The sequence below is a fragment of the Geotrypetes seraphini genome, chromosome 5, assembly GCF_902459505.1.
Source record: "Geotrypetes seraphini chromosome 5, aGeoSer1.1, whole genome shotgun sequence".
Lineage (NCBI taxonomy): Eukaryota > Metazoa > Chordata > Amphibia > Gymnophiona > Dermophiidae > Geotrypetes > Geotrypetes seraphini.
In genome coordinates, this window is record NC_047088.1 from 159,356,329 (window position 1) to 159,383,223 (window position 26,895).

A 26,895-nucleotide genomic window follows, 5' to 3' on the forward strand; every position below is an offset into this window, starting at 1 on the left:
ATAGGCCTATATTAAGAATTAGGCCTGATTGCATTAGCCTGAAAGTATAATAAGTATAATTGCATTAGCCTGAAAGTATAACAAGAAATTGTAAAAATTATACTTTTTTTGTTAAAGCAGTACGTGATACATAATTTTAAATGTGATTTTTGTGATCAGTAGCCAAAAATCTGTAAGATATACCCCAAAGTGTTGAAGAAGCAAAATCATTGTTGTCCAGTGTTATCTTTTTATTTATTTAGATTTTTATCCCGTCCTCCCAGTAGCTCAGAACGGTTTACAAGTAAACATTCACAATGGAGTGAATTGGACATACAAGATTATACAGTAGATTTAAATACTTGGACATACGAGACTGTGCAGCAGTGTAAATATAGGGACTATACAGCAAATTAAGAACAGTAGTTTAAATATAAGTAGTTTAGTTTAGATACAAGTTATTTGAGTATAGGCTGAGTATAGGTCTCTGAGAGGCCTATTATGTCTACATCTTTGTTCAGTACCAAGTTTAATCTGTTAATTTTTTTCTCATGTATTCACTAAAATAAGCATCTTAGAGATAATATTAGTAACAGAAATGGAATCAGTGGCATCTAAAGGGTAATGGGACTATGACCCCCTCCCCTTCCCCAGGCATAAGCTTGAAGACACTGAAAACAAAAGTATGAATGTTGTCTTTGCTTACTCAAGGCACTGCCATGCCTCCACCCCATTCTTCCAATTGCTCATATCTCTCCCAGTGTTCAGTAGAAATCTTCAGAGCACCAGGTAGGTTGATATAAGCTGTGAATCAGCAACAGGAAGAACAGGTTATATAAGCTCTTCTGCTGTCAGCTGGGACTGGATTGCCCTGGGGGTGGGGAATGGATGGTAGGAGATCAGAGATCATGTGTATGCGTCAGGGGAAGCACAAATGTAATCACTGGCCTCCAGGTGTTGGAGATCTATGGCATGCAACGGTATGGAGTAGAAACTCATATTTAGCAAAGCAGTTCCTCAGTGCTACCAGGTTTGTGCAAAGTATTGGTTAAAAATTAAAATGATCAAAATAAAGTTTTTTTATATAGTGCGTAGGAAAAAGCAGATATTGATGCCCCTATATAAGACTCTGGTGAGATCTCATTTAGAATATTGTGTACAACTCTGAAGACCGCACCTTCAAAAAGATATAATCAGGATGGAGTCGGTCCAGAGAAAGGCTACTAAAATGTTAGGTCATAAAGTGTATAGGGACAGACTTAAAGATCTCAGTATGTATACTTTGGAAGAAAGGAGGGGGAGATATGATTCAGCCATTTAAATACCTATGTGGCATAAATGCACATGAGGTAAGTCAATTGAAAGGAAACTCTAGAACAAGGGGACATAGAATAAAGGGGAAAAGGGATAGAGATAGATATACAGGACAAGATTGGCCCATACTTGTCCTGTATATTTAATGAAGTTTCTTGGTTTTACATATTCCTCCATAAGGTATAAATCTGAATTTTGTCAGTAGTTTTAGTTAGGAGGGAAACTAGAAGGGCATTTAATCCACCACACAAATCATTTGGAAGATAAGTGTCAGAGAGTGGTCCATTTTTTAATCAAAAAGAAATTATCCTTTCCTCAAAGTATCGACTGTAGTAGTGGATAGATTCTTACAAGACTGGGTGAGTTGTAGGACAACTTTGTGCAAAGAGTAGGAGTGCTGTCTCCTGAGATTAATATCAGGATGAGTACAAGTTATTTTTCTGTAAGTATCATTAGAGTAAACTTTCAGGGTCATTTTTAGAGGAAAACAGGCAAGTCACAGATAAGAATGGAATTGTGGAATGTGTGTTATTCTCAACTCTGCATTTGCCAGCAGCACAGATTCTTGTTTATATTCCACTAGGAGGGGCAGAAGGAGGTCCTGACCTTGGCAGAACTTATCACTTATTATACATTACACTAACTTGTTAGTTCTTAGTGATTTCAATTTTCATATGATCAACTCTTGAAGAAGGGCAATTTTATTTTTGTCTCATTTGGAAAAAACATGGATTTTAGTTAAAAGATTTCAGTTTCAACCCATCAGCAAGGAAATATTTTGGGCTTACTTTTTCTCTCTCTGTACGTTCAGGCGTTTAGTCGCCCACTTCCACTATGTCTATCTTTAAAACATATTCCCAACCAAAAATTTGCCCAAGTCTCAAACGCCCAAACCAAGACCTTTTAGGTGTAGAAGGGGCCAGTCCTTCGCCTAACAGCACAAGCGCCGGTTAGAGAATCAGGGAACCTGTTCCCCCACCCACCCACGAAGACTACAGCAGGGAGAGATGCCCAATCTCTCTTGCCGGACACCCCACATTCCCCCAAAAGTTCACCAGCAGGAAGGATGCCCAGTTCCTCCTGCTGGAAAGCCCCCCCCAAAGGTAGCCCACCTTTTAGGAGGGGCCTAAGGGATCTGGCCATTCAGAATTTTAGGCCACTCCCAGTGCATCCCAGAATGCACTGGGAGATGGGCCTAAGATTCTTGTTGGCTCAGGTGCCTAAGACCATCTCCTATTTGAGGGGCCTTAAGCGCCTGGGCCAATCAGGGCCTAAGGCCCCTTCCTGGGGCATGTCAGGTGGGGCTACCTTTTGGGGGGTGGGGTGTCCGACAAGCGAGATTGGGCATCTCTCCTGCCAGCTATCATTGTGAGCGGTTTCGGTTGTGTCCGAGAGGAGGGACTGGGCATCCCTCCTGCTAGTAGCCTTAGCGGGAAGGGGGGACGGGGGATGGACTGCCTGGGCCGCTAAACTGATCGTGGCAGCTGCGATCAGCTTAGCGGCAACCCAATCGGAACTTATTTTTGACTTCATCTAAGTCAAAACATGTAAGTTCCACCAAGGCAACCTCGTCAAACTTTCGATTATCGCTGCAGGATGACTAGGTTTGGTTGGCCCACATCCCACCCACCTCCTACCCTAACCACTCCTTGAAAACACCCCTTTTCTCTCTGGACGCACAGTGGCAGTCGGAGGCCTAAAATGCCTCTAGATACGTCTAAAATCCTGTTTCCATTATCGGCATTATCTTTTAGGTCGTCCAAGTGCTGAATTAGGTGGGTTTTTAGACGAATTTTCATTTTGATTATGAGCCCTGAAGGCACTCTTCTATGCACAAATATCACAGTGTATAGGTGTGAGTGGGCATAAACATGAACAGAAAATGGGCTGGTCATGGATACATCTTGGAGATATACATGTGATTTTTAGTTACAACTGCCTTTGACTTGGCGTAACTGTTGCCTAACTTTATAGTTTATAACAAATCTTGGCACCAAGAAGCTGTGATAGAATTGGCACTAAGAATATGGCATTCAGATGCATAAATCTTGACCCAGTTTATAGAACTGTCATCATTTTTAGAGGCATTGATTTGGACATAGAATTACACTTTGAGGATGATGGCAGCCAAATCGATGTGACCAAAAGGTTTCTAGGTTATTGCTCTTTTAGTGGAGCTTGTGCCATTCAGGGTTGAGTTTGGTGTGCAGACAGGTGAGACATTTTGGGCCAAATTCTATAAACGGTACCTAAGCTCACCTACATTGTAGGCACTGTTTGGCACCGTTAGGCACCATTCGGCCATTTATAGAATCCCACCTAGCAGCGCCTAGGCATGCTTAGGAGTCGCTGGGCATCCTAGAGGTACAGTACAATAGGCGCCTGTATATTAGGCCAGGTTATACTGGGCCTAATTTACCGGTGCCTAACTCGGACACCTAGCATCGCCTAAGTCAACCATACCACCTATGTCAACCATGCCTATTCTCCACTCATAACCACTCCTACTTTTCAGGTAGGCATTTTTAGGTATTGGAGGGTGGCCCCAATTAGGCGTCACTAGGTCATTGGTGTGGGCAGACTTGATGGGCTGAGGTCCTTTTCTGCCGTCAATTTCTATGTTTCTATGTTTAGGCATCTTAAGAGTTTGACACTGAACTCTTAATTGGTAATTTTTTTTAAATTTGCTGAAAACCTGCACGGTCAATTACTATGCTGATTAATCCAATTAAAAAAAAGTTGCATGCTGATCCGAAAGTTAGGCAACGTTAGGTGGCCGCAATTAGGGCACCTAGCAGCGTCTAACATAGGCATCCTTTATAGAATCTGGCCCTTTGAACATAGTTGGTGAAAGATGCAAAAAACTAAAGATATGCAGCATTGCTCATAGGTTGGAAGATAAACAATATCATCTGCTCCTGAGAGCTACCAAGAGAGATCATTTTAATAAGAAGCTTTCAGGTACTGAGAAAAATAACCATTGTATCATTTTGTTTGCTGCTTGGCTGGTATAGAGAAATTCCCATTAGGAAAAGGATTTCCACAGTTGATTTCATTACATTTTTGACTCAAAGATATCACAGATGAAACAGGCTTTCTTCAAGGGATCCTAGTTAGAAGAAAACAGGTTTGGAACCATTAGATGGCACCAGATCTCCATTAGCTAAATTTATTTCTGGTCACGTTTTTCTATATTTCATTGATTTGGCTGTGGTGTTTTCTTTTGATTTTCTGCTAATTTACCTTTTCCTGTATTGCTTACCACTTGTGATTTTGCTAGGTATACATTCCCCCCCCCCCATAACAACAAAAAAGTCCCTGACTCTGCTTTACTTTTGCCTTCCTGTATTGCAAGCTGCTACATTTTTAGATATTAGCTAAAATTAATATCTGGTTTTTCTATATTTGGCTTTAACAGATGGGTGATCAGGGACTGCTTTAGTGGTGCCTTGTGCGTTTTAGTTGGTATATCAACTTCCATGAAAAAATGTAAGGATTTTACCCTGTTTATTTATTTATTCAATTTTCTATACTGTTCTCCCTGGGAAGCTCAGAACGGTTTACATGAATTTATTCAGGTACTGAAGCATTTTTCCCTGTCTGCCCTGGTGGACTTATAGTCTATCTGATGTACCTGGGGCAATGAGGGGATTAAATGATTTGCCTAGGGTCCCAACGAGCAGCATGGTTTTGAACCCACAACCCCAGGGTGCTGAGGCTGTAGCTTTAATCAATGCACCACACACACAGTTTGCTGGGGGGGGGGGGATCTGTGCTGTACAGTACTAGCCCCTCCAGTATAACTTTATTTGTATTACTTCCTTGCACAATGTTAGCAAGCTCTTTTCCTAGCAGAGGTGTCAGTGCATCCAGAGGGAGGGGTATATTGTACAGTAGGCACCATATTTTTACCACTAAGTGAATTTCATGCTACAGTACTTTTTCCTATAGTTTGGCTCTGATTTTGGCTTATAGATTATCTGCTAACCCATCTTTACCAATATTGCTTTAGTTATTTTTTATTTTGCTAGACATACAGTATATATTAATACAAAAACAATGAAAATTCCTGAGTATCTTGCTCTCTTCAAAAGAGAACAGGACTTTTTTGCTTTCCTGTTCTGTGAACTATTAATAAACTCTTATATTTTTAAACATTTGCTTTAAAGAATCTCTGGTTTCTGTATATTTTCCACGTTGACTTTAATAGATGAGAGATTAGGAATTGCTCTCAATCCAGACAAGGTCTACAGCAGTGGTTCCCAACCCTGTCCTGGAGGACCACCAGGCCAATCGAGTTTTCAGCCCTAATGAATATGCATGGAGCAGATTTGCATGCCTCTCACTTCCATTATATGCAAATCTCTCTCATGCATATTCATTAGGGCTAGCCTGAAAACCCGATTGGCTTGGTAGTCCTCCAGGACAGGGTTGGGAACCACTGGTCTATAGGACAAATTGTTTATTGCCTCATCCAGCATTAGAAAAAATATCTTTTCAGACTGAGGAGCAAAAAGGTGGTAAAGATTCCATTTCTATCAAATCAAGTTGATTTGCTGGCTGATCCAAGTGATTGTCACCAGCAGACTGGATTATTGCAATGCCCTGTACATAGATTTGGCAAAGACCAGTCTGAAAATATCTGTAGCTATTACAAAATACTGCTGCTAAACATCTAATAGGCAATGGGAAATGAGACAATATCACTCCTTCGTTTCCTCCTCTGGAGGCTTGACTGGATTTCAAAATATTTTGTGTAGCTTTTAGATCCTTTAACAAAGAACTACCTCTTTACTTGGCAACCAAACTTATTTGAAACAGCCTTCTCAAAAGAATTTATTTAAGATTCCACCCAGAAACTTGCTTTAGCTACCTGGGCCCTTGTTTATGGAACCAGCCTCCACAAGAACTGAGGGATCAAAATAATTGTGTGGTTTTGAGAATAGTTTAAAGCTTGCTTATTTGTTCAGCATTTTGTCTTAAATGGATGAACAAGGGGAGAGGCAGATTTTGCTTCCTACTGGTTTATGGCCTCTGTAAATAGTTGATGTGTTGACTTATTTTTATTTTTGACTTGGTGTTTTTAAATTGTAGTACTGGGTTTTTCAATGGGTGGTATATCAAGACAAATCAAATGAACTCTGTTAGGCAAAACAGAGTGACACAAAGCAGAATTAAAACATATAAGTCCTTGATGCAAAATTATTTTTCCTTATTTGATTAGACTTCATCAAATACTTGGTGTAGCAGTTCAATTTCATTCTCCGCTGAACTTAGGGTTGACAACTGTAGTAGTCGCACTCTTAAAAAGTGGGTTAGCACCCTGGCAAGAGAAATCAAATATTTGATTTATTACATTAGTCACAATATCCAATGGTTTGCTAGCTGTTAGTTTCAGAACACCTGCCTTACACTCAACCTACATGTCTTACATTGAGTATATATATATTCTCCCTTTGGAGGTAGTTCTGCCTTTAGTTTTTCTGTTTTGTTGTGCTAGGTTTCTGCACATAGCTGTTTTAATGCAGCTATGCTCTGATACTAATTTGATGTTTCAAACATGCAAAAAAAGAAAAAGATTCCAAAAGAAATAGACATACTATAGGAACAGAATGCACAAAAACTGGCATTTCCCTAAATAAAGCTTGGTGAAATGTTTCCATTATGAAATATAGTGCTTTCTCTTTGGGTTGCACATAGTATCCCAGATTCTATACAGCAGTGGTTCCCAAACCTGTCCTAGGGGACTCCCAGCCAGTCAGGTTTTCCCTAATGAATATGCATGAGAGAGATTTGCATATAATGGAAGTGACAGGTATGCAAATCTCTCTCATGCATATTCATTAGAGATATCTTGAAAACCTGACTGACTGAGGGGTCCCCCAGGACAGGTTTGGGAACCACTGCTATACAGGTTGTCCAAAGTTGGGTTCCAGGTTTCCAGGTTTTGTGCCTGCCACATCTAATAAGTTTATAGCTAAAGCAATGATTTGCATTACAAAACACGCATGTCAGCGGAAGTGCAATTTGAACACTGCAGACAACTGTTAAAGTTTTTCATTATGCTGTGCTATTCAGATAAGTTGAAAATATTTAAATATATAAGTTAAATATATAAATAAAAACACTTAGGGCTTCTTTTACGAAGCCGTGTTAGCGGTTTAACACGCGTAATAGTGCTCATTAATTTGCTGGCCGCGCTAGCCGCTACCAGCTCCTCTTAAGCAGGCGGTAGTTTTTCAGCTAGCGCAGGGGTTAGCACGCGCTAAAAAGTTGCGTGCGATAAAGCCGCTAATGCGGCTTCGTAAAAGGAGCCCTTAATTTATTTTAAGATAAACACATGAGCCGATGAGGAAGCCCGGCGGCAAAGAAACTCTATAAACTTTGTATTTAGAGTGCCGCTTCTGATGGCTCTAGAAATGTGGTAGTTTGACTAATCGAAAAAGAATTATGAGAAGATGAGAAAAGAACAGTGTCACTTCATTTATTAGAAATATAAGAATGATTTTTGGGGGGACTGTAGCTTCTTGTTGGTTTTGATTCCTAATTTACAGGTGCTGTGCACATATTTTATAGCATTTTATAATATCACGCCTAACTTCTGGGAATATGGGTTCATAGACAACTCGGCGAAAGACAAAGGCGCGCGCCGACAACTGAGCGCAAGACGGAGGTGCGCGCCGAAGAAAATTACAGTTTTTAGGGGCTCCGACGGGGGGTTTTGTTGGGGAGCCCCCCCAGTTTACTTAATAGAGATCGCGCCGGCGTTGTGGGGTGTTTGGGGGGTTGTAACCCTCCACATTTTACTGTAAACTTAACTTTTTCCCTAAAAACAGGGAAAAAGTGAAGTTTTCAGTAAAATGTGGGGGGTTACAACCACCCACACCCCCCCACAACGCCCCCACAACGTGGTGCGATCTCTATTAAGTAAAGTGGGGGGGTTCCCCCACACACACACCCCCGTCGGAGCCGTAAAAACTGTAATTTTCTGCGGCACGCACTTCCGTGCTGCGCTCAATTGTCTGCGCGCACCTTTGTCCCGGCGCGCTTTTGACCTGACACCAGGAATGTGCCCCCATCTGCCTATGCTCCTCCCATTTCCACACCCCTTTGGAGTTGCACGCTGTAAAATTTAGGCATGGATGTTATAGAATAGCATCTAGGTGTGTACGTAACTTTAGATTGTTGCAAATTGCCAATTGAATGTTGATACCACATTAGGGGCTCCTTTTATGAAGGTGCGCTAGGGTTTATAGCGCACGCACAAAATTACCACGCACTATAGCGCGCAGTAGCCGAAAATCTACCGCCTCCTAAAAAGGAGGCGGTAGTGGCTAGCGCGCTCGGGAATTTAACACGCGCTATTGCGCGCGTTAAGGGCCTAGCGCACCTTTGTATAAGGATCCCTAAGTCTATATACTACGCCCAAATCTGTGTGTGTTGCAGATATACGCGTGCAACTTAATTGGTTAACAAATCAATCAGCGCTGATACTTGCCAATTAATAAGCAATGTCACTAATTAGAATGTACATGCACAACTTTCTAAGCGTATTTTATAAAGTGTGTATAAATTCTAGTGCGCGGATCTCAAAAGGGGACATGGCCATGGGCAGGACATGGGCATTCCTAAATGTTAGGTGCACTATTATAGAATATGCCTGATCTGTGCACAGCTTAGGTGCAGGCATTTAAGCCTGGTTTTCATTAGCATAAATGCCTTCGTCTAAATGTTAGTTGTTTGAACGGGTGCTATGCATGAATCTATAAATCACGCCTAACTTTGGAGGCAGTTTATAGAATAGCGCTAAGTGGCAGGTTTTTTGGCAACATATATAGAAGTTACTCCTTACTTCATTATGGGGTCATTTACTAATGCTTAGCATGCACTATTTGTCATTTTATTCACAGAACTCCTGTGGTAAATTGCATGTGATAACCATTAGTAAATGACTCCTATGTAAGATCTGGCTCGTCTTTTTTGTATAAAAATGCACCTTAATTTCCTTTAAACCGTGGCTGGTGTAACTCTGATATATATATGGGTAGGTTCAGAATGTATTGAAATGTGGAGCTCATTGTAATCTTTAAAATATATCTATACAGTGTACATAACTAATGACATTTAATATTCATATTTTAGGATGATAATGATGGCTGGGAGGTGGAGTTACTGTAGTATATGAGCAGAACTTCTGAGACAGTCTTATTAGCAACATACGAACTCAGTTCAGAATGAAAATAGGTCAGATGTTAACTAAATAAACTGTCTAAATCAAAACAGGCAGATATTCCTAATTTCAATACAGTGAATATCTTACATCATCACTCCACTTGGCTTTTGATTTCTCTTTTTCAAATCGACTGTACTCTCGCCGGTCAATCAGCTCTGTCACCAGCTTCCAGGATAGAAGGAGCACCAGGCCAATTAGTGCAACACCAGCAATGGTGCCCCCAATGATAGCTGCATAATTAGGAGGCTCTGGACATTCTAAAAAAAACAAGACATTTATCCTACCATCTCAACTGTACTAAAATAGCAAGAAATAGTGGTAAAATAGTACATGTTATTGGTGACCCCACCTTGATGTCTACACCCATTTGTGTCTTACAAACATCTATGAACAAAATAGCAAAAATTATGTATTTTGTTATTAATTTATTTGTAGTTGTTTTCAGTGGCGTAGTAAAGGGGGGTGGTACGCCCCGGGTGCTGTCTTGGTGAGGGTGAAGGAACCCATCCTCTCCACTGTCGCGTGTGTGCGCTGCTTCCCTTCCCCCATATCTCTGTAACGTTCCTGGCGTGAACAGCAACCCGCAACCTGCTGTCATGCCAGCGTTGGCTCTTCCTCTGACATCACTTCCTGGACCTGTGCCTAGGAAGTGATGTCAGAGAAACCCGGACATGTCCTCTTTTTAGCGGACTGTCTGGGTTCCTGGACAGACTTTTGTCCGGGTTATGGAAAGCCCTGAACTCTGACTGCATCTGCAGGTCTTCAACAAGTATTTACGGATGAGGTAACATGCATCCATGCATGTTGGAGGTCTTCCAGATGTGGCCTGGAGGTCAGCAAAAAAGAAATGAGGCTTTTGGGGGCAGGGCTGGAGATGGAAATGGGCGGGTTGGAGACAGAACAGGGTGGGGCTGGGGGCAGAACAGGGTGGAACCATGTGTCTGGGTCTGTCCTTCATAAAATATGGTAACCGTAGGCAATATATAAGCTTCAGTCTGGATAATTTACCTTTTAAGTTAGGACAGCAATTTTTCAGCCTTATCTTTATTGGAGACATACCTAGAAAACAAACTTCATATTGCCTCTCTCCAGATAAATTCCAGCTTCACTCTAGCTCACCCACACAGGTTTTGCCACTATCTAGATAGTGCTGAGCTAGTGCCTAAAGATTTTCAGTGTCACTATCTTGATAGTGCTGCTGAATATCCATGAATATTAGGATGTTTGAGACCCAAGAGGGAAATATTATATTGTAGAGTGGATGAGTAAATATAATTCTAGAACTCTTCTGTTTTCATGGAACTGTATTTTCTATTGGTTCTTTTTATGAGTACTCTGTAATCTGCTCTGTACACACTAGTCTGAGCGATAAAGCAATTTTAAATATGAATTGAATTAACAATTACTTCCAAACAAAAATAGACATGTTTTGTGTCTTGTTAGAATTTTATCTCTAGACAAAATGGCCTCTGTATAAGACTACGGGCTCCTTTTACTAAGCTGCAATAGCGGTTTTAGCGCGTGCTTAGCGCGCGCAGAATTGCCACACCCACTAGACGCTAATGCCAGCATTGAGCTGGCGTTAGTTCTAGCCACGTAGCATGGGTTTAGTGTGCGCGGCAATTCTGCGTGCACTAAAAACGCTATCGCAGCTTAGTAAAAGGATCCCATAGGTTTTAGTGTATCCCTTATTTGTTTTTTTTAGCTTTTACTTTTTTTGTTTTATTTTTCTCTTCAGTTTAATTTAAGTGATTTTACAATAATCTGGCCTTCCTACCTATCTCTGCTATGGTGTGAGGGTCGGATGAGGTTCACGGTTCTGCTTTTCGATGTTGTGGTGCTGGATCTGGTGGGGCTTGGGTCCTAACTCTGTTCTGTGTCGGCTCTCCCTTCTTCCTGCATTGCACTGCTGCTGCTTGCTCTGGACATGGTAAGGCTAGAAGTCAGATCCTAGGGGAAAAATGGATATTCTGGCAGCATGAAGAATTGCTCTTACACTGAAGCCTTTGATATATCCAGCTTCCAGCTGTGAGAGGATGGCCCATCTATCTTTATAATATCTTCCTTTTTGGAACAGGCTATTGGAACCTGGCTTACCATGGACATAGACTGATGTTTATTTTATATTAATTTATTTGAAATTTCTTTTTCTTTTTGTTCTGTTTTATAGGGTGCCTTAGTATTATATTGTACTAGTCTTTAAGCCCATTACATTAACGGGTGCTAGAATAGATGTTTCTGTCTGTCTGTGTTTCTTTATCTCTCTCCTTGGCCGCTGTCTGTGTCCTTCTGTCTCTCCCCCCCCCCCCCCGAGCAAACACCTCCCCAAGCACACACCCCAAGCACACACCCCCCTCCAAAGCAGCCCCCTTTCCCTCTCCCTAACTGTCTCTCCATGGCCCTCTTCTGTCATCCCCCCAGAGCAAAGCTGTTTGCCCTAAGCACACCCCTCCCCCAAAGTAGCCCCCTTTCCTTCTCCCCGTTTGTCCATGGCCCCTTCTGTCTTCCCCCCAGAGCAAAGCTGTCTGTCCCCAACACACCTCCCACCCAAAGCAGCCCCCTTTCCCTCTCCCTATCTCTCCATGGCCCCTTCTGTCTCCCCCCAGCACATCCCTCCCCCAAAGCAGCCCCCTTTCCCTCTCCCTGTTTCTCCATGGCCCCTTCTATCTTCCCCCAGAGCAAAACTGTCTGCCCCCAGCACACCTCCCCCCAAAAGCAGCCCCTTTTCCCTCTCCCTATCTCTCCATGGCCCCTTCTGTCTCCCCCAGCACACCCCTCCCCCAAAGCAGCCCCCTTTCCCTCTCCCTGTCTCTCCATGGCCCCTTGTCTTTCCCCCAGAGCAAAACTGTCTGTCCCCAGCACACCTCCCCCAAAAGCAGCCCCCTTTCTCTCTCCCCATCTCTCCATGGCCCCTTCTGTCTCCCCCAGCACACCCCTCCCCCAAAGAAGCCCCCTTTCCCTCTCCCTATCTCTCCATGGCCCCTTGTCTTCCCCCCAGAGCAAAGCTGTCTGTCCCCAGCACACCTCATCCCCAAAGCAGCCCCTTTCCCTCTCCCTATCTCTCCATGGCCCCTTCTGTCTCCCCTCAGCACACCTCTCCCCTCAAAGCAGCCCCCTTTCCCTCTGGCCCCCTGAATTAATCCCCTTACTTACCCTCCCTCCATCCTGGCGTCTTTTGGCCTGCTCCTCTTCAAAGCAGGCCGCGATCGTGCTGGCCGACCCCAGCAAACTTTGCAGGCCGCTCCCCAACCCGGAAGCACGCTCCCCCCCCGACGCGATCCCGTGCGTCAGAGGGAACGTGCCACCAAGGCCGGAAAGCGGCCCGCGAGGCCTGCCAAAGCCGGCGAAGAGGATCAGCGGCAGCGGTGAGCGAGGGCGGGAGGTATGTTCCAGCTTGCTTCGGGGTGGTGAGGTGAGGGAGGGAGGTGTGTTGAGCGTGCTTCGGGTTGGTGAGGACGGGAGGAGGGGAGTGGCCAAAGTGATCCCTGGCCAGGTTCTAAAATGGAACACGGCCACAGATCACACACCACAGCGGCAGGAATCATGCTTTTTTAAAAGCGCATGCGCCGCTAACGTTTTATTATATATAGGATGTTTAATTTAGGTTATTTACTTTAACTTTTAACTTTGTTTTAGTAAGCTTGTTCTAATTTGCTATTTGTGGGGTAGACATTATATACCATAGCCTCTTTTTAGCGTGTGGCCATTAAAACAAATTAATGCTTGAACTCTTATCACCACCTATTATATAGGTAATAAGGCCTTGATTCTATAAATGATATCTAAAACATAGGCGCTGAAGAAAGTGGAGCATAATGCATATCAATCTTAAGTTAGGCACAGATTATAGAATCTTGCCTAGTTGTGCCTAAATTGGACTTAGGTGACACTGGGCGTCAAAACCTTAAGTGCAGCCTATTTATGCTAGGTTTTTCTTGGCCTAAATACCAGTGCCTAGGTCTAGTTTAGGCGCATACATGCAAAACATGCCCAAGATTTGCCCACACACTGCCCTTAACCGCACTGACTTTCTGGTAGGTACCTTGGAGTAGGCACCTAGCTGAAAGTGGTAGGCACCTAGCAACCAATTAATTTTAATTTAAGGTAATTATGAGGTGCTAATTGCTTATCAGTGCTGATTAAGCTTTCAAAATATTTAAGTTAGATGCAGTGGCCTGTGGGCAGAGCCTTCAGGCTAAAGCAATGCGCTGCTCCGGACTCCCAGCTCCTGCTCCTTACCTCCATCCTGAGCATCGTGCTCTCAGGAGATTCATTGTAATGAATCCCGAAGCCCTGTGTGCTTTTTTTTCTTGGTGCAGTTTGATAGGTTGAGCTGGCAGTCTGCTCAACCAATTAAACGTCAACAAGCAAAAAGATTTAAAAAAAATAAAAAAGCATGGCTGTAGGGTTGGGATTCTCTACTGTTCCTGAATCCCCTAGGGTGTGCACTTTTGCTTCATGCAATTTGACTGATTAGCAGGCAGCTGCTCAACCAATCAAACTGCATGAAGCAAAAGTTGCATACCCTTTAGGGCTATCCTAGCCCTAAAGAGAAGTAATAGAATCCACAGCCAGGGCCAGGTCAATGTATTATAGCATCCCACTCTACCCTGCACCGCCCTGCTCTTCACCCATGCCAGTTCCTTCTCCCCTCCTCTGATGCAAGGCTCCTGTCGGGGTTCCTAGGTCTGTAGCGGACACCGGCAGCAGCAAGAAATTATTTGCAGGCACTGCCTCCATTATATGCATATAGATCGCATGCATAGTCATTGTGGAAATCCTGAGAACCTAGTTTGTCACCCCTGCTATAAATGTCACTGCACACCACTGGTTAAACTTGCTGGTTAGGTACCTAGGTGCACTGATCCTAGGTACCTAACTTTACATGCCTTTTATAGAATTTGGGCCTCAGGGCTCACACACTAACCACACATTAATTGGTTAGTGCATGGTAACGTGGTTATGCTGATTAGTGGAGAACACACCACCATCCATCCCCCAAACATGCTCCCGTTGCAAAAAAAATGTTATTTTCAGTGCATACATCCCAAAATTAATGTGAGATACTTCAGCACACCCTGTGGCGCACAATTTTTTTTTTTTTTTTTCTGCAGTAAGCATACATTAATGCTTGCTGCACCTTTGCAAGAGAGCCTCAAAAGCTCCTAAATTAAGAAAACTTAGGCTTTTAAATTTGGCTGAAAATGGACACAAAGTTAGAAGGATAATTTAGGAGCATAAACAATTTGGTGCTCAGCATTTTGGCCCAGATTCTATAAATGGTACCTGAAGCTAGGTGCCTAGATTGGTGCACCCAGCCGACCTAGGCTCCCAACTTAATTTCTTAATTGGCTTAATCAGTGCTGTTAATTAAACAGCACCATTAAAAAACCATTACAAACAATTTTAAAAACTTAATCAGCTGGTAGGTGCTTAACTCAGTAGGAGCAAACCACTTTGCAGTAGGTGTCTACTCAGAGGCACCTACCAGCAAGTAGGCATGGTTAGGGGCAGTTTCTGGGCAGATTTTGGGCATGGTTTGCCTTAGGCTCACTCCCGTAGGCCATGAAAATCCTGGCATAAATGGGAGTGCGCCTAAGATTTCAACGCCAACTGGTACCTAAGCCTATTTAGGCACTGCTAGGAGTGATTCTATAAACGGCACATAGCGGATGATTGACAGCTGCGCTCAACGGTGCCTAGACGTTAAATGCCATTTACAGCATCAGGCCTTTCTGAATACTTGGCCCAGAGATTATACTCTGCAATAATCATTCATAGTGTTGAAGGGGTTGGCAACTACTTAACTGCAGCAGAGAACTGAGATCATGTACATGTGAATTACCTCTCTCCTTTGTGATCCTAAAGGAGTATTTTTCTTCACCTGCCTCCTGTTTCATTTCATAATGCATCCAACAGTTTGTGGAGTCTTTTTCCTTGCAGACTTTTGCATTTTGCACTGTCTTTTCTGTCTTATTAAGACCTGAACACATGAGAGAACAGTTCTTCTCATGTGCACCAGTCCCATATTCTATGCACTCCACACAAGGCCTGAAAAAGGAGAAAGCAAGCTGAAAACATTGATTGTCTTAGCATACTGTAGAGGTACTAGTCTGAGAGATACTAGATGCTGCATAGAAAATTGCAGTGGTCTCACACATCATAATAATTACTTTTAAGGAGAGCTTGATGTTTCTAAGTGTTTTATAGTAAGTCTCTTGATGCATTTTTTCTTAGGGTTACCATATTTGAAGATGAAACCTGGACGAGTGGCCCTGCCCCGGCCCACCTCCAACCCTCCCTGTTCTACATCCAGCCCCACCCTGTTCTGCTTCTAGCCCTGCCCCCAAAAGCCGCATCTCTTTTTGACCTCCAGGCCGTGTCTGGAGGGCCTCCAGCATATGCGGTTGAGTGTGACGTCATGCTTGTTGAAGGCTCTTTAGACACAACCAGAGCTCAGGGCTTTCTAAAACCCGGACAAACTGCCGTATTTTGGAAAGTCCATCCAGGAACCCTATTTCTTCTAAATCCTAAAGATTATGCCATTCACTATCATATTATCTCCAAAGAATTCAGAAGCATCATAATTACAGAGTTACTAACTCTCCCTCTTTGTAGAAAAATATTTCCCATTCTTCCCTACAAATACATGTCAGCGGGTGACTTTTTATTTCCTTGTTTCTCACTGACTATCCCAAGGGAGTGCACAGCTGGCCACCCACCGGGGAATAGGCTGCCGCTGGGGAAAGGCTTCCACTGCCGCCATCGGGAACAAGCCGGCCCTCCATCTTACCTACTGGGGCATTAGCTTTCAGTTTTTGGGATGAACCATCCTTAACATTGCTGCAGTTTTAAACGTTCTCTTGAAGGTAATGCAAAAACAGAGAATCTACTTAGCTATTGACCATTTGACTATGTTTCTAATTTACTTACGCGTATTTAGAACAGGGTGAAGGGCAGCCAATGCAGTCTTCGCAGAATGGAAGCTGGTAGCCTGGTTTGCAAATGCAAACGTTGCACTGACATTGCCCACGTCCACTGCACACACCTTGATCATTCGAGCACTCTTTAGTTGATTTTTCACATTGGCACGCACCACCTTCATAATCTGTCTTGCATTTACATTTCCCACAGTCACAGATTCCTCTTTCTGAAATGAAAAAAAACCCCACCAAACAAACAAACCCCATATAGTTTAATCATGATTTTAGGAAAGTGACTATATAGCTCCATGTCCAGGGGACAAAGTGAGCCACAACTATGGGGTCCTTTCACTAAAGCTTAGTGCACGCTACATCCTAAAAGGCCCATAGGTATAAAATAGGCTTCATATCATTTAGCGTGCACTATTCCATTAGCACATATTTAGCTTTAGTAAAAGGGCCCCTTTATCTTGCAATGGGTTAAAACCAGGTCTGGATAAGCTTGTTCCCCTGGACTAGAAGCCAAATGGTCACCTTAACTCTGAAATATAACTACTTTCTTTACCAAAATAATATATACTGTATGTATCAATATGACATGTTAGAAAATTGATTATAGACCAGGGGTGGGCAACTCCGGTCCTTGAGGGCCAGAATCCAGTCAGGTTTTCAGGATTTCCCCAATAAATATGCATTGAAAGCAGTGCATGCAAATAGATCTCATGCATATTCATTGAGGAAATCCTGAAAACCCGGCTGGATTCCGGCCCTCGAGGACTGAAGTTGCCCACCCCTGTTATAGACCAATAAAACAAAGCAGTATATTTAATAATTGACATAATTCAAACATAACCCAAACTAGAAGCACTTCTACGTGTGAGTATTTTAATTAGTAGTTAGTCATACATGTGGAAAAATAAACTAAGCCAGATGGATTAGCAAGAAGACTCTCCGTTTTGCAAACCATAACTTATAAAGTCCCATATATGACTATTCAATTGAGGATGGATTGAGGAGGGCTTCGGCTGGGATGATTTAGATAGGCGCTAGAGTGAACTTCAATGGAGACTCCAACAATTGGATCCTAAGCCCAGAACTGTGCAGACCTATAGATCTCTGGCCCAGAAATATCTAAGAAAATAGACAATTTAATTTATTTTCTTCCTCTTTGAATTAGTTTGCTTATGTTTATCTAAAGCAAGCAGCTAATGCATATTTTTATATTCAGTTTCCATTAGAAGAGTTTCAAAAAGATCTTGCAAAAATAAGCTTTACTACAATCTTAGCAGATTCTAAAGAAGATGATCCTGGTGATTTAAGAGCATTCTGGCTACACATTAATAGACTATGCCTGGCAAATAGAAGCATTGCCTTATATTAGACCTGCTACTTAGTTCTTGATCTTGTCCTCTGTCCTCAAACACTGGATTTGAATCACCGTTTTCCCACACACCAGAGCTGCCAAGGGAGCCGACCCACTCAGTGGAAGATTCAGGGCCGGTTCCCCTGCCTGGCCCATTATTCCACCTCTGGCACAGCTGCTTGGCTGCCAGAGGCAAAAGGAGTAGCCACTCCATGTTGGGAGCAGAAGGAAACCTTCATAAAACTTAATCTCCTGCTGTCACGGCATGGGGCGGTGACGTTTTATGAAGGTTTCCTGCCACAGCACAAGGAAGCCACTCAGTGAGAAATAATGCCTGAGTCAACCCACTAAAACAGGAGTCTCCCAGTGAAAGCTGGAGATATGGAAGGTCTGACATACCTATGTAACTTTTTGCTGAAAATATCTTACAGTGGTTAAAGATAGGGATTAAGAAGCATTATGTTTCTCTCTTAACTCTGGATAACGTGACTCACCTTCCCCACCACAAATCTTGCCATTGAAGCGCTCACAATTCACATTGTCGCATTCGCAGAAGGGCCCATAAATCTGCTTCTTTGGGTCATCACTGGCATGGCAATTGCAAATCCCACACTCGCAGTCCCCAAGTCCAGAGCATATTGCTGAAGCGTTGTCTTTCCTGCAGGTCACGTCCAGTTCTTGACTGGTTCTGCCCTCTGTTGCACATTCACAGTTCTTACCCACAAATTTATCATCACATCTGGCATAGGAAGAGAAAGGCACAAAAATCAGAGATAAATATTGGAGGACATGAGGAAGGGATCACCAGTATCCTGTAAAAATGATAAGTATTTGAATCCTAAGTAATCCCTGTCTTAAGTCTGGCTTTACTATACTATAAGAACTGATCCTTTTCCTTACTTCACTTACAATTTTTTTAACCCTGATGTGGATTCTTCTCTGGGGGACAGAGTGTTTGGGTGATGAATTTCTATATCCTTACAATTAGAAATGGTGCAAAAATTATTTAACCCTGAGTTCTCTGGGTTATATCCACTCTAGGAATCAAAAACTTAAATATCTTTGTCTGTGATCCCCCTCAATTTTCTTTTCCCCAAGTTCTTATGTTTCCTTTTGGTGCTCAGGTCTGTAAATGGAAAACTCTTGCTCCATAGTGAATTGTCCTTTGCATGTTCATACACTTTGCTCAAGTTGTATCTTTTTGTTATCTCGTTTACCTTTCTTTTTTGGACAAAAGAAAGTCACTTATCTGTGTTTAAGCAAATGCCAACCATTGAAACTGAATTTAAATGTAGGAGCCATTGTACTAGGCTGTGCTAAGGAGTGGCCTGCACTATGACTAGCTCTTGGGTTTCCCAACAGGTTGAGACCACTTTTAGCGCAGCCGTAAAATACAATAATGGCCTTGTACCTATTTTCTAGGAGTTAAGGGCTCAAATGCTAAACCCGCTCTAATCGGTTCGCATGCAGCAATGTAGCTGCGCTAACTGATTAGCTTTGGCCATGCCTACTCTCCACCCTCAAACATGCACCCAGCGCTAAAAAAATAAAAACTGTTTTTTCAGTCTGTGGAAAGCGTGCACAGATGCCAAAACTACTGCTGGATGTCTGAGGGCACCCAGTGGTAGTGGTTTTTTTAACTTGCAATAAGCATATGTTAATGCTTACTGCAGCTTAGTAAAAGGGTCTGTTAATGCTCATAAAAACCATTCCAATCTTTGGCAAAGAGAGTTCCCCCTCCACTCTTTAAATGCCTATACCATAGGCTTCGTTGCCGAATCCCCTTATAGGGATGGAATGTCTCCCCTTTGAGGAAAGCTAAAGATGTTAGGGCTCTTCAGCTTAACCCTTTCAGGACCAAGGGACATATTTGTCCCATAACTTTAAAATCCTATCAATTTTGATTGGGATAGTCTACAGTTCTAAATTTGATATGTACGGATTCCATATGATACTGCCTTTATGTAAACAAACTGGTTCCGACATTCATTCATTAGCGTCGTTGCCAGATTGACGAGAAGATTCACTTGCCACACTGTCCATAAGCCAGAAGTTTGATTTTTTTTTAAAAAAATAATGATATTTCACAAAAAAAATCAATTTTTTGGCATCTGCAAGACCTTTTTACCATAAAAATGTCGTCAAAACCACAAAAATTGGCCTACGATCCTTATGGTCCTGAAAGGGTTAAGGAAAATAAGATTAACCCCCTCTTTTACTAAGGTGTGCCATGCTTTTTAGTGCGCGGTAAATATTAGCAGGTGCTAAACACGTGCTAAACGCTGACGCGTGCATGTTATCCTATGGATGCGTTAGCGGTTAGCAAACACGTTGATTTAGCATGTGCTAAACGTGCGCTAAAACGCTTAGCGCACCTTTGTAAAAGAGGGCCTAAGTGGCGTTGCAAGTGTGGGAATTGCCTCCCCATGCCCTCCTATCCAACCCCTGCTCCTTCCGTGCCCTCACGCCACACTTGCGCTATCCCTTCTCACCCCCATACCTCTAGATCTTCTCCAGCGCGGGCAGCTTCTCCGCCTGCTGCTCGCGTTGGCTTTCCTCTGATGTCACTTCCTGGCCTCGCAACCCAGAAGTGATTTCAAACGGAGCCAGGCCTGTGTGAGCAACAGGCTAGAGTAGTTGCTCATGCTGGCGAAGATTTTAAAGAGGAGTAGGGGGTGGGGAAGGGAGGGTGTGAGCATGGTCTGGGGAGGTGGAGAAGTGCCGCCAGCTCCCCCTAGACGGCAGTTCACTTCCACCCCCCCTTCTTACTATGCCACTGAGGGGAAATATGATAAAGGTCTACAAAATCATGTGTGGAGTGGAACAGATAAATGCAGATCAATTGTTTGCATACCTCGAAGCTATAAAGTAGAACATTTTTACAAAATTGGGGAAAATATATTTTTTCACTCAATGCACAGTTATGCTTTGCAATTTATTGCTGGTGGATATGGTTAAGGCAGCTAGGATAGGTAGGTTTCAATAAGGTTTAACAAATTCCTGGAGGCAAACCTGGATAAGCCACTGTTTACAGCAGGGTAAGCTGTATTGAATCTTACTACTAAATTGGAGGCCCTAAGGCCCCGATTCTATAAACAGCACAGAGGAATGCGCTGTATAGCGCCTGTCAATCCTGAATTAGGTGCCATTTATTGAATTGCACCTAGCAGTGCCTAAATTGGATTTAGGTGCCAGTAAGCATCAAAATCTTAGGCACCCCTTATTTATGCTACAGTTTTCTTGGCCTAAATATCAGTGCCTAAGTCCAATTTAAGAATCTAAATGTAAAACATACCCAAGATCTGCGCACGATCCACTTCTAACCATGCCCACTTTTGATAGGCACCTTGGACTAGACACCTATCTTAAAGTTGTAGGTGCCTACCATCAATTAATTTAAATTTTACCAATTATGAGCTCATTATTGGTGCTGATTAAGCTTTTTAAATAATTAACTCCCCCTTTTAGCAAGCCATGCTGCCGAGCAGTGCAAGTTAAATGCTGAGCAACCATTTCTATTTCTATGGGTGCCTCGGCCCATAGCTCGCGTTGCTCACCAGTGCGGCTTGATAAAAGGGGGGATAAGTTTCAGAAAACCCCCAGTTAAAGTGCTGTAACTGGGGGTTACAGAAGATGAGCAGAGGATTGGGAGTTAATACCCAGGCTCCCACACTGAATACACAACCTACATCCACTGCTGCAGCAAAAGGATCTCCAATGAAGCACACAGGAGCAAAGGACTTTATCATAAACGCAGATGTGATAGACAGACAACAGAGGAAGATATTACCTGCCAAAACACGGACCGTGTCAAATCCTGTTATAATCTTCACCACTGTGACCTACTATTCTGATTTTGGATTTTTATATATTTTTTAAATAAATATTTTACGTTTTTATCCATACTCCTGTGTCATCCTTATACTAAGTGGTCTCCTTGCACTTTATTGTAGCACTCAATGTTGACCATGTAAGTGATTTTCAATAAGGCCTATTTTACCCTCTCCTTTACAAGCCGCACTAGCGTTTTTAGCGCCAGCTGTGGCGGTAAGAACTCCGACACTCATAGAATTCCTATGAGCGTCGGAGTCCTTACTGCCGTGGGCGGCGCTAAAAATGCTAGTGCAGCTTTGTAAAGGAGTGGGTTAATAATATCCCTTTTTCTATCAGTAGATAATTAGGAAACCCCCTATATCCAACTATATCTTTTTATCCTGGAGGTTCAGACCTGTTGAGGATAAATCAACCCCAGACAGCAACCATAATAAAAGGTGCAAACCTTTCATAATGAGCATAAGAAATCAAATATGAAAAGTAAAAAACAAATGAAGAAGACCTACATTTAAGAACAAGAAAAGTAGTAACAAAGCCAAGAAAGAAGCTCATATTTTGAAGAAGTTGCCTGCTTAAGGATATAGAGTTTCTAAATCATACTCAAGCTATCATAATTTAACATGCAAGAGTCATTGTCTGACTAGTTCATTTACCTGCAGATTCCACAATGTATCTTTCCATGGCCACTGCAGTCACCTGCATTTAAAGCATCGTCACAGTCACAATCACATTTTGCCTTCACCTTGACAGTCAGCGAATCAGTGAAGCCTAAGGGTCGGATTACGAAGGACTGATCAGGGACACACTTTGTCGCTGTGACTTTTATCAAAAAGGAAATCTGGAACCGTAGCAAAATATGTTATCAATTTACTTTCTGAGCTCATTAACCTCCACACATCTTCCCCTGGTTGAATGATGGGGTTTCTTAGGGGTTTTATCCTTATATTACATGTGTGACTACCAGTAATTAGAGTTCATGAAATTTTATTATGAATTTTACAAAAAGAATACAATAAATTTAACATAGAGACAATGGAGTCCAACAGACAATAATGGCATAATAGTAAGGTATCACTAGTAACAGATATCATATAATTGTATTACAGTCCCCACTGCTCAATATATAACCATATAATCTGGAGAGAGAGATCTAGTGGAATAATGATACGAATAAAGGGTGTAAACCATATTCACCAAAGTGTAATATTACCAGAGATAGGCACAAATTTAAGAAAAGATGATAATCAGTGAAACAGATGAAAAGGAACATCAACTAGCAACCGCATAATGAGACAGAGGTTCCCATATTTTGAACACTATGGAGTCTATTCTTAAGTTCAGCAGCCTTAATTTCATATTGATAAGTTTAAAGAATTGATCACCAAGTAATAGTAATTAAAGGTAAATTAAACAATTCAGCCTTCTCAAAGCTACGTGTTATTGTTAGAAAGAAAATAGTTTGGATAGAGAAAGCAGGTAGTGGACTGAACTATTGTTATAAGGGGATCACGAACAGATCGGAGAAGGTTATCATGCCGCTGTACCGGGCCATGGTACGCCCCCACCTGGAATACTGTGTCCAGCACTGGTCGCCGTACATGAAGAAGGACATAGTACTACTCGAAAGGGTCCAGAGAAGAGCGACTAAAATGGTTAAGGGGCTGGAGGAGTTGCCGTACAGTGAGAGATTAGAGAAACTGGGCCTCTTCTCCCTTGAAAAGAGGAGACTGAGAGGGGACATGATCGAAACATTCAAAATAATGAAAGGAATAGACTTAGTAGATAAAGACAGGTTGTTCACCCTTTCCAAGGTAGAGAGAATGAGAGGGCACTCTCTAAAGTTAAAAAGGGATAGATTCCGTACAAACGTAAGGAAGTTCTTCGTCCGGAGGCTGTTGTAGGGGAAAATACCCTCCAGGGATTCAAGACAAAGTTATACAAGTTCCTGCTAAACCAGAACGTACACAGGTAAGGCTAGACTTAGTTAAGGCACTGGTCTTTGACTTAAGGGCCGCCGCAGGAGTGGACTGCTGGGCACAATGGACCACTGGTCTGACCCAGCAGCGGCAATTTTTATGTTCTTATGTTCATCCATAGGAGACTGCAAGAATGTGGTTCGTTCTGGCAAAACAATACAGTGACCCCCAGTAGTCTTCCAGAATACAGAGAAAAATGAGAGAGAGTGGTAACGACAAGCAGGACTGAATCAGACACACAAATAGGTGACTCTCAAACTGCTCAATTTGATATTGTCAGTTTGTAAAGCAACCCACAGTAGTCAATTACAAGAGTTCTTAGCTCACAGGGACAAACTGGCTAGGATACTTGACCAAACGCATTGTCCTCTGCTGAGGCCTGATCCAAACAATAATGTACAATGAAAATATGAAGAGAGTGCTAAGAAGCAGTTTTGCAGGTAATATTTAGCAAGGCAGTCTTTTAAAGGGCCACTGTTGCTGCAGTAGCTCTAATTTCACGAGACTTGACCTTTGAGCTGAGAGAAGCATTGAATTGGTCATAGTAGAATTATATATATGAAACCAGTCAATTTTCTAGTCTTTTTTGCAACTGGCACACCAGGTCTATTTGGACTAAAGGAGACAAAAAGTTGAGTAGATTTTCTAAAGGATTCAGTTCTCTACAAATAACAGGTATGAGGATGATGCACTCTGCTGAGTCTGTTGGCTAACTGATTTTGTGGAGTAGGTATGTAATTTGTTTGTATCTGGATGCAGTTGACCATAGCAAAATCTCAGATTCTGTTGGCTTTTCTGCTAGAGCCTGTGCCCATTGTTTATGCCACATAAACAAGCCTGTGCCACATAAAATCTTGCCACTTGACTGCTCAACTGAATAAGTACAGAAGAACTGTGAAGGAAGACTCATACACCATAGAAGATTGCGCTGAATTCCACGTAGTTCATATAAAGAGTTGCTGCATATTTTCAACATATTTCCTGTGAATGTTGGCTGTTGAGACAAGTTCTCTACCCTACGTTTTCAGCATCTATAGTTGGGATTAATTGATGTTCCCAGGTGTAAAAGAAACACCCATCTCTAGGTTATGAGTCTACAATGATAACATGAGGCGGAGCTTAAAAAGTGGGTAAAATATCAAGAAGAGATTGGGAGGATTGATACCTTTGGAATCTGAAATCCCACTGAGCATATCACATTTTCAAATAGATTATGAAGATGACATGAACAACTGTGGCCATATGCCCCAGCATCTGTAAGTATGCTTTGGTTGTGACCATGAGGTCTGACTATACCTCAAATGTGGATATTACCATCTGGATCCTGTATTCTGGAAGGAAAGCTTTGGACTATAGCATCTAAAACTATTCTTACGAAGGAAATTTGTTTGGTTGGATGCAGGGAGAGTTTTGACAATTGACCAGAAATCCAAGAGACTGAAGAAATAAATTGTTTTCTTGAGGAGAGTAAAGTCCCGTGATTCTGACTGAGCCTCTAGAAGCCAGCTGTCCAGATACAGAAAAACATGATGCATTTGCTTGTGCAGGTGGGCAGCTACCATCACCAGGCACTTGGAAAACACTAACAAGAGCCAAAGGAGAGGATTTTGGACTAAAAATGGTTGAACTGTAAACATGAGCTAGTTATCGTAACAAGGATAAATTGGAATATGTGTGTGTGCATCTCAGATCCACATTCATGCCCCTTTGTGGAGCAAATGAATAATGGAGGGGTTAATTATCATTTTGAATTTTTCTTTGAGGAGGAAATGATTGCAGTTGGCAATTCCTCTCCTGTGGTGGAATGGGTTATATGCCCTTGGCCTGGAGCAGGAGGTAGTCTTCCTTCTACAAAAGACTAAGACAGTTGGAAGTTGGGTCCATGATAAAAGTCGATCCTGGGCATGGCCAGTGAACCTGAGTCATATCCATCCTGGATTATAGAGAGGACCCAGGTGTGCATTGTGATCTCCTATCATGTCAGAAGTAAAATAATGAAACTAACCCTCCACAAATAGGGCAGTATGAGAATTATAGTAAAAAAAAGACTTGTTTAGATTGAACTGATGACATTTACTCAGACTGAGAACATTTTCTTTGCCTTGGTTTCAAGGCTTTTTCTGATAATAAAATTTTTATGGTAGTAATAACTACATCATTATTGGTTGAAAGGAGTACACATGGCAGAGAAGGGTGATGCAAAAGGCTGAACTGAAAGATGCTGAAGTGTCAAACAATGATCTTTCATCATGTCAACTGTGTCTTTCATCTTATCTTAGAAGAGTGAGTTTGCAATTCAAGAAGCATGCTAAAAGTGTTAATGCATTATTGAGGTTATTATTTTACATTTGCACTAAAATATGTAGCACATTATATATTAAATAACTCTTTGGTAGGCAAAATAATCTTTTTAGCACATCAAGCATGCAAAATAAAAATAGTGCAAGTTTTACAGTAGGTCACAAGCTCCTTAGTATCCTCCAATTCTCCAGCATTTTGTTGAAATTCCACCTTCTACTTTTGGTGCCTCAGAATCCATCTCATCAGCGTATCTGAGCAGACAGCAAAATTTGAGAACAGGGAGTTTCAGCCTGGAGAGAGGCGCTTCTGGTAGGTTGAGATTTGGTAGAGGGTCTATTATGGAGGAAGAGGAGGGGGGGATTGAAGCTCTGCTAAGGGGGGTTACTGGGGGTTACCAATAATCCCTAAATTGTAATTCTCCTGGAAATGTCCATTTATTTTTTTGTAATCCTAAATCCATAATTGTAACTTTCCTGGATATGTTCCAGTTAGCTTCTTTTGTAATCCGCCTAGAACTGCAAGGTACGGACGGAATAGAAGTCACTAATGTAATGTAATCTTATACGAAGAATGAAGGGAAGAGCAATTAGCCTACTGATACACTCAGAACACTTGCTGAAATGTGGTTGTTTTATGAAATTAATTGACACAATACCACTAATTGTTCTTAATGCATAACATATTACAGAGTATTAGGTTTTTTGGAATATCAATAATGAATATGGATGAGATATATTTATATATAACTAAGGCAATTCATGTAAATAAATCATATGCACACTCATTATGGATATTCTGAAAATGTATTAGGTTGAAACATATATTAGGTTGAATATTTCTTGAGCCACTTCGGGTGATACTCCTTGAGTTATTCTGAAAATGTGGTTGATATTTCTAGGTATAGGATTATACACCCAGAGCTAGTAAATTGTTCTGCACAATATCTACTTTTAGGGGGGAAGAATGGAAACT

The 26,895-nt window shown here is 42.1% G+C and overlaps 1 protein-coding gene across 4 annotated transcripts in view; it reads right to left on the reverse strand.

Moving 5' to 3' along the window:
- Positions 1 to 331: 331 nt before the first annotated feature.
- The window catches only part of ITGB2 (integrin subunit beta 2), a 119,862-nt gene continuing 93,298 nt past the window's right edge, over positions 332 to 26,895 (reverse strand). For all 4 annotated transcript variants that reach the window (XM_033945932.1, XM_033945933.1, XM_033945934.1 and 1 more), the window contains exons 11-16: positions 22,300 to 22,484; positions 18,307 to 18,551; positions 16,460 to 16,676; positions 15,372 to 15,577; positions 9,614 to 9,783; positions 332 to 6,616 (exon numbers count right to left, since the gene is read on the reverse strand). In XM_033945932.1, coding sequence (XP_033801823.1) covers positions 6,551 to 6,616; positions 9,614 to 9,783; positions 15,372 to 15,577; positions 16,460 to 16,676; positions 18,307 to 18,551; positions 22,300 to 22,484 — 1,089 coding nt within the window. In that variant the 3' untranslated portion in view covers positions 332 to 6,550. The remainder of the gene's footprint in view (positions 6,617 to 9,613; positions 9,784 to 15,371; positions 15,578 to 16,459; positions 16,677 to 18,306; positions 18,552 to 22,299; positions 22,485 to 26,895) is intronic.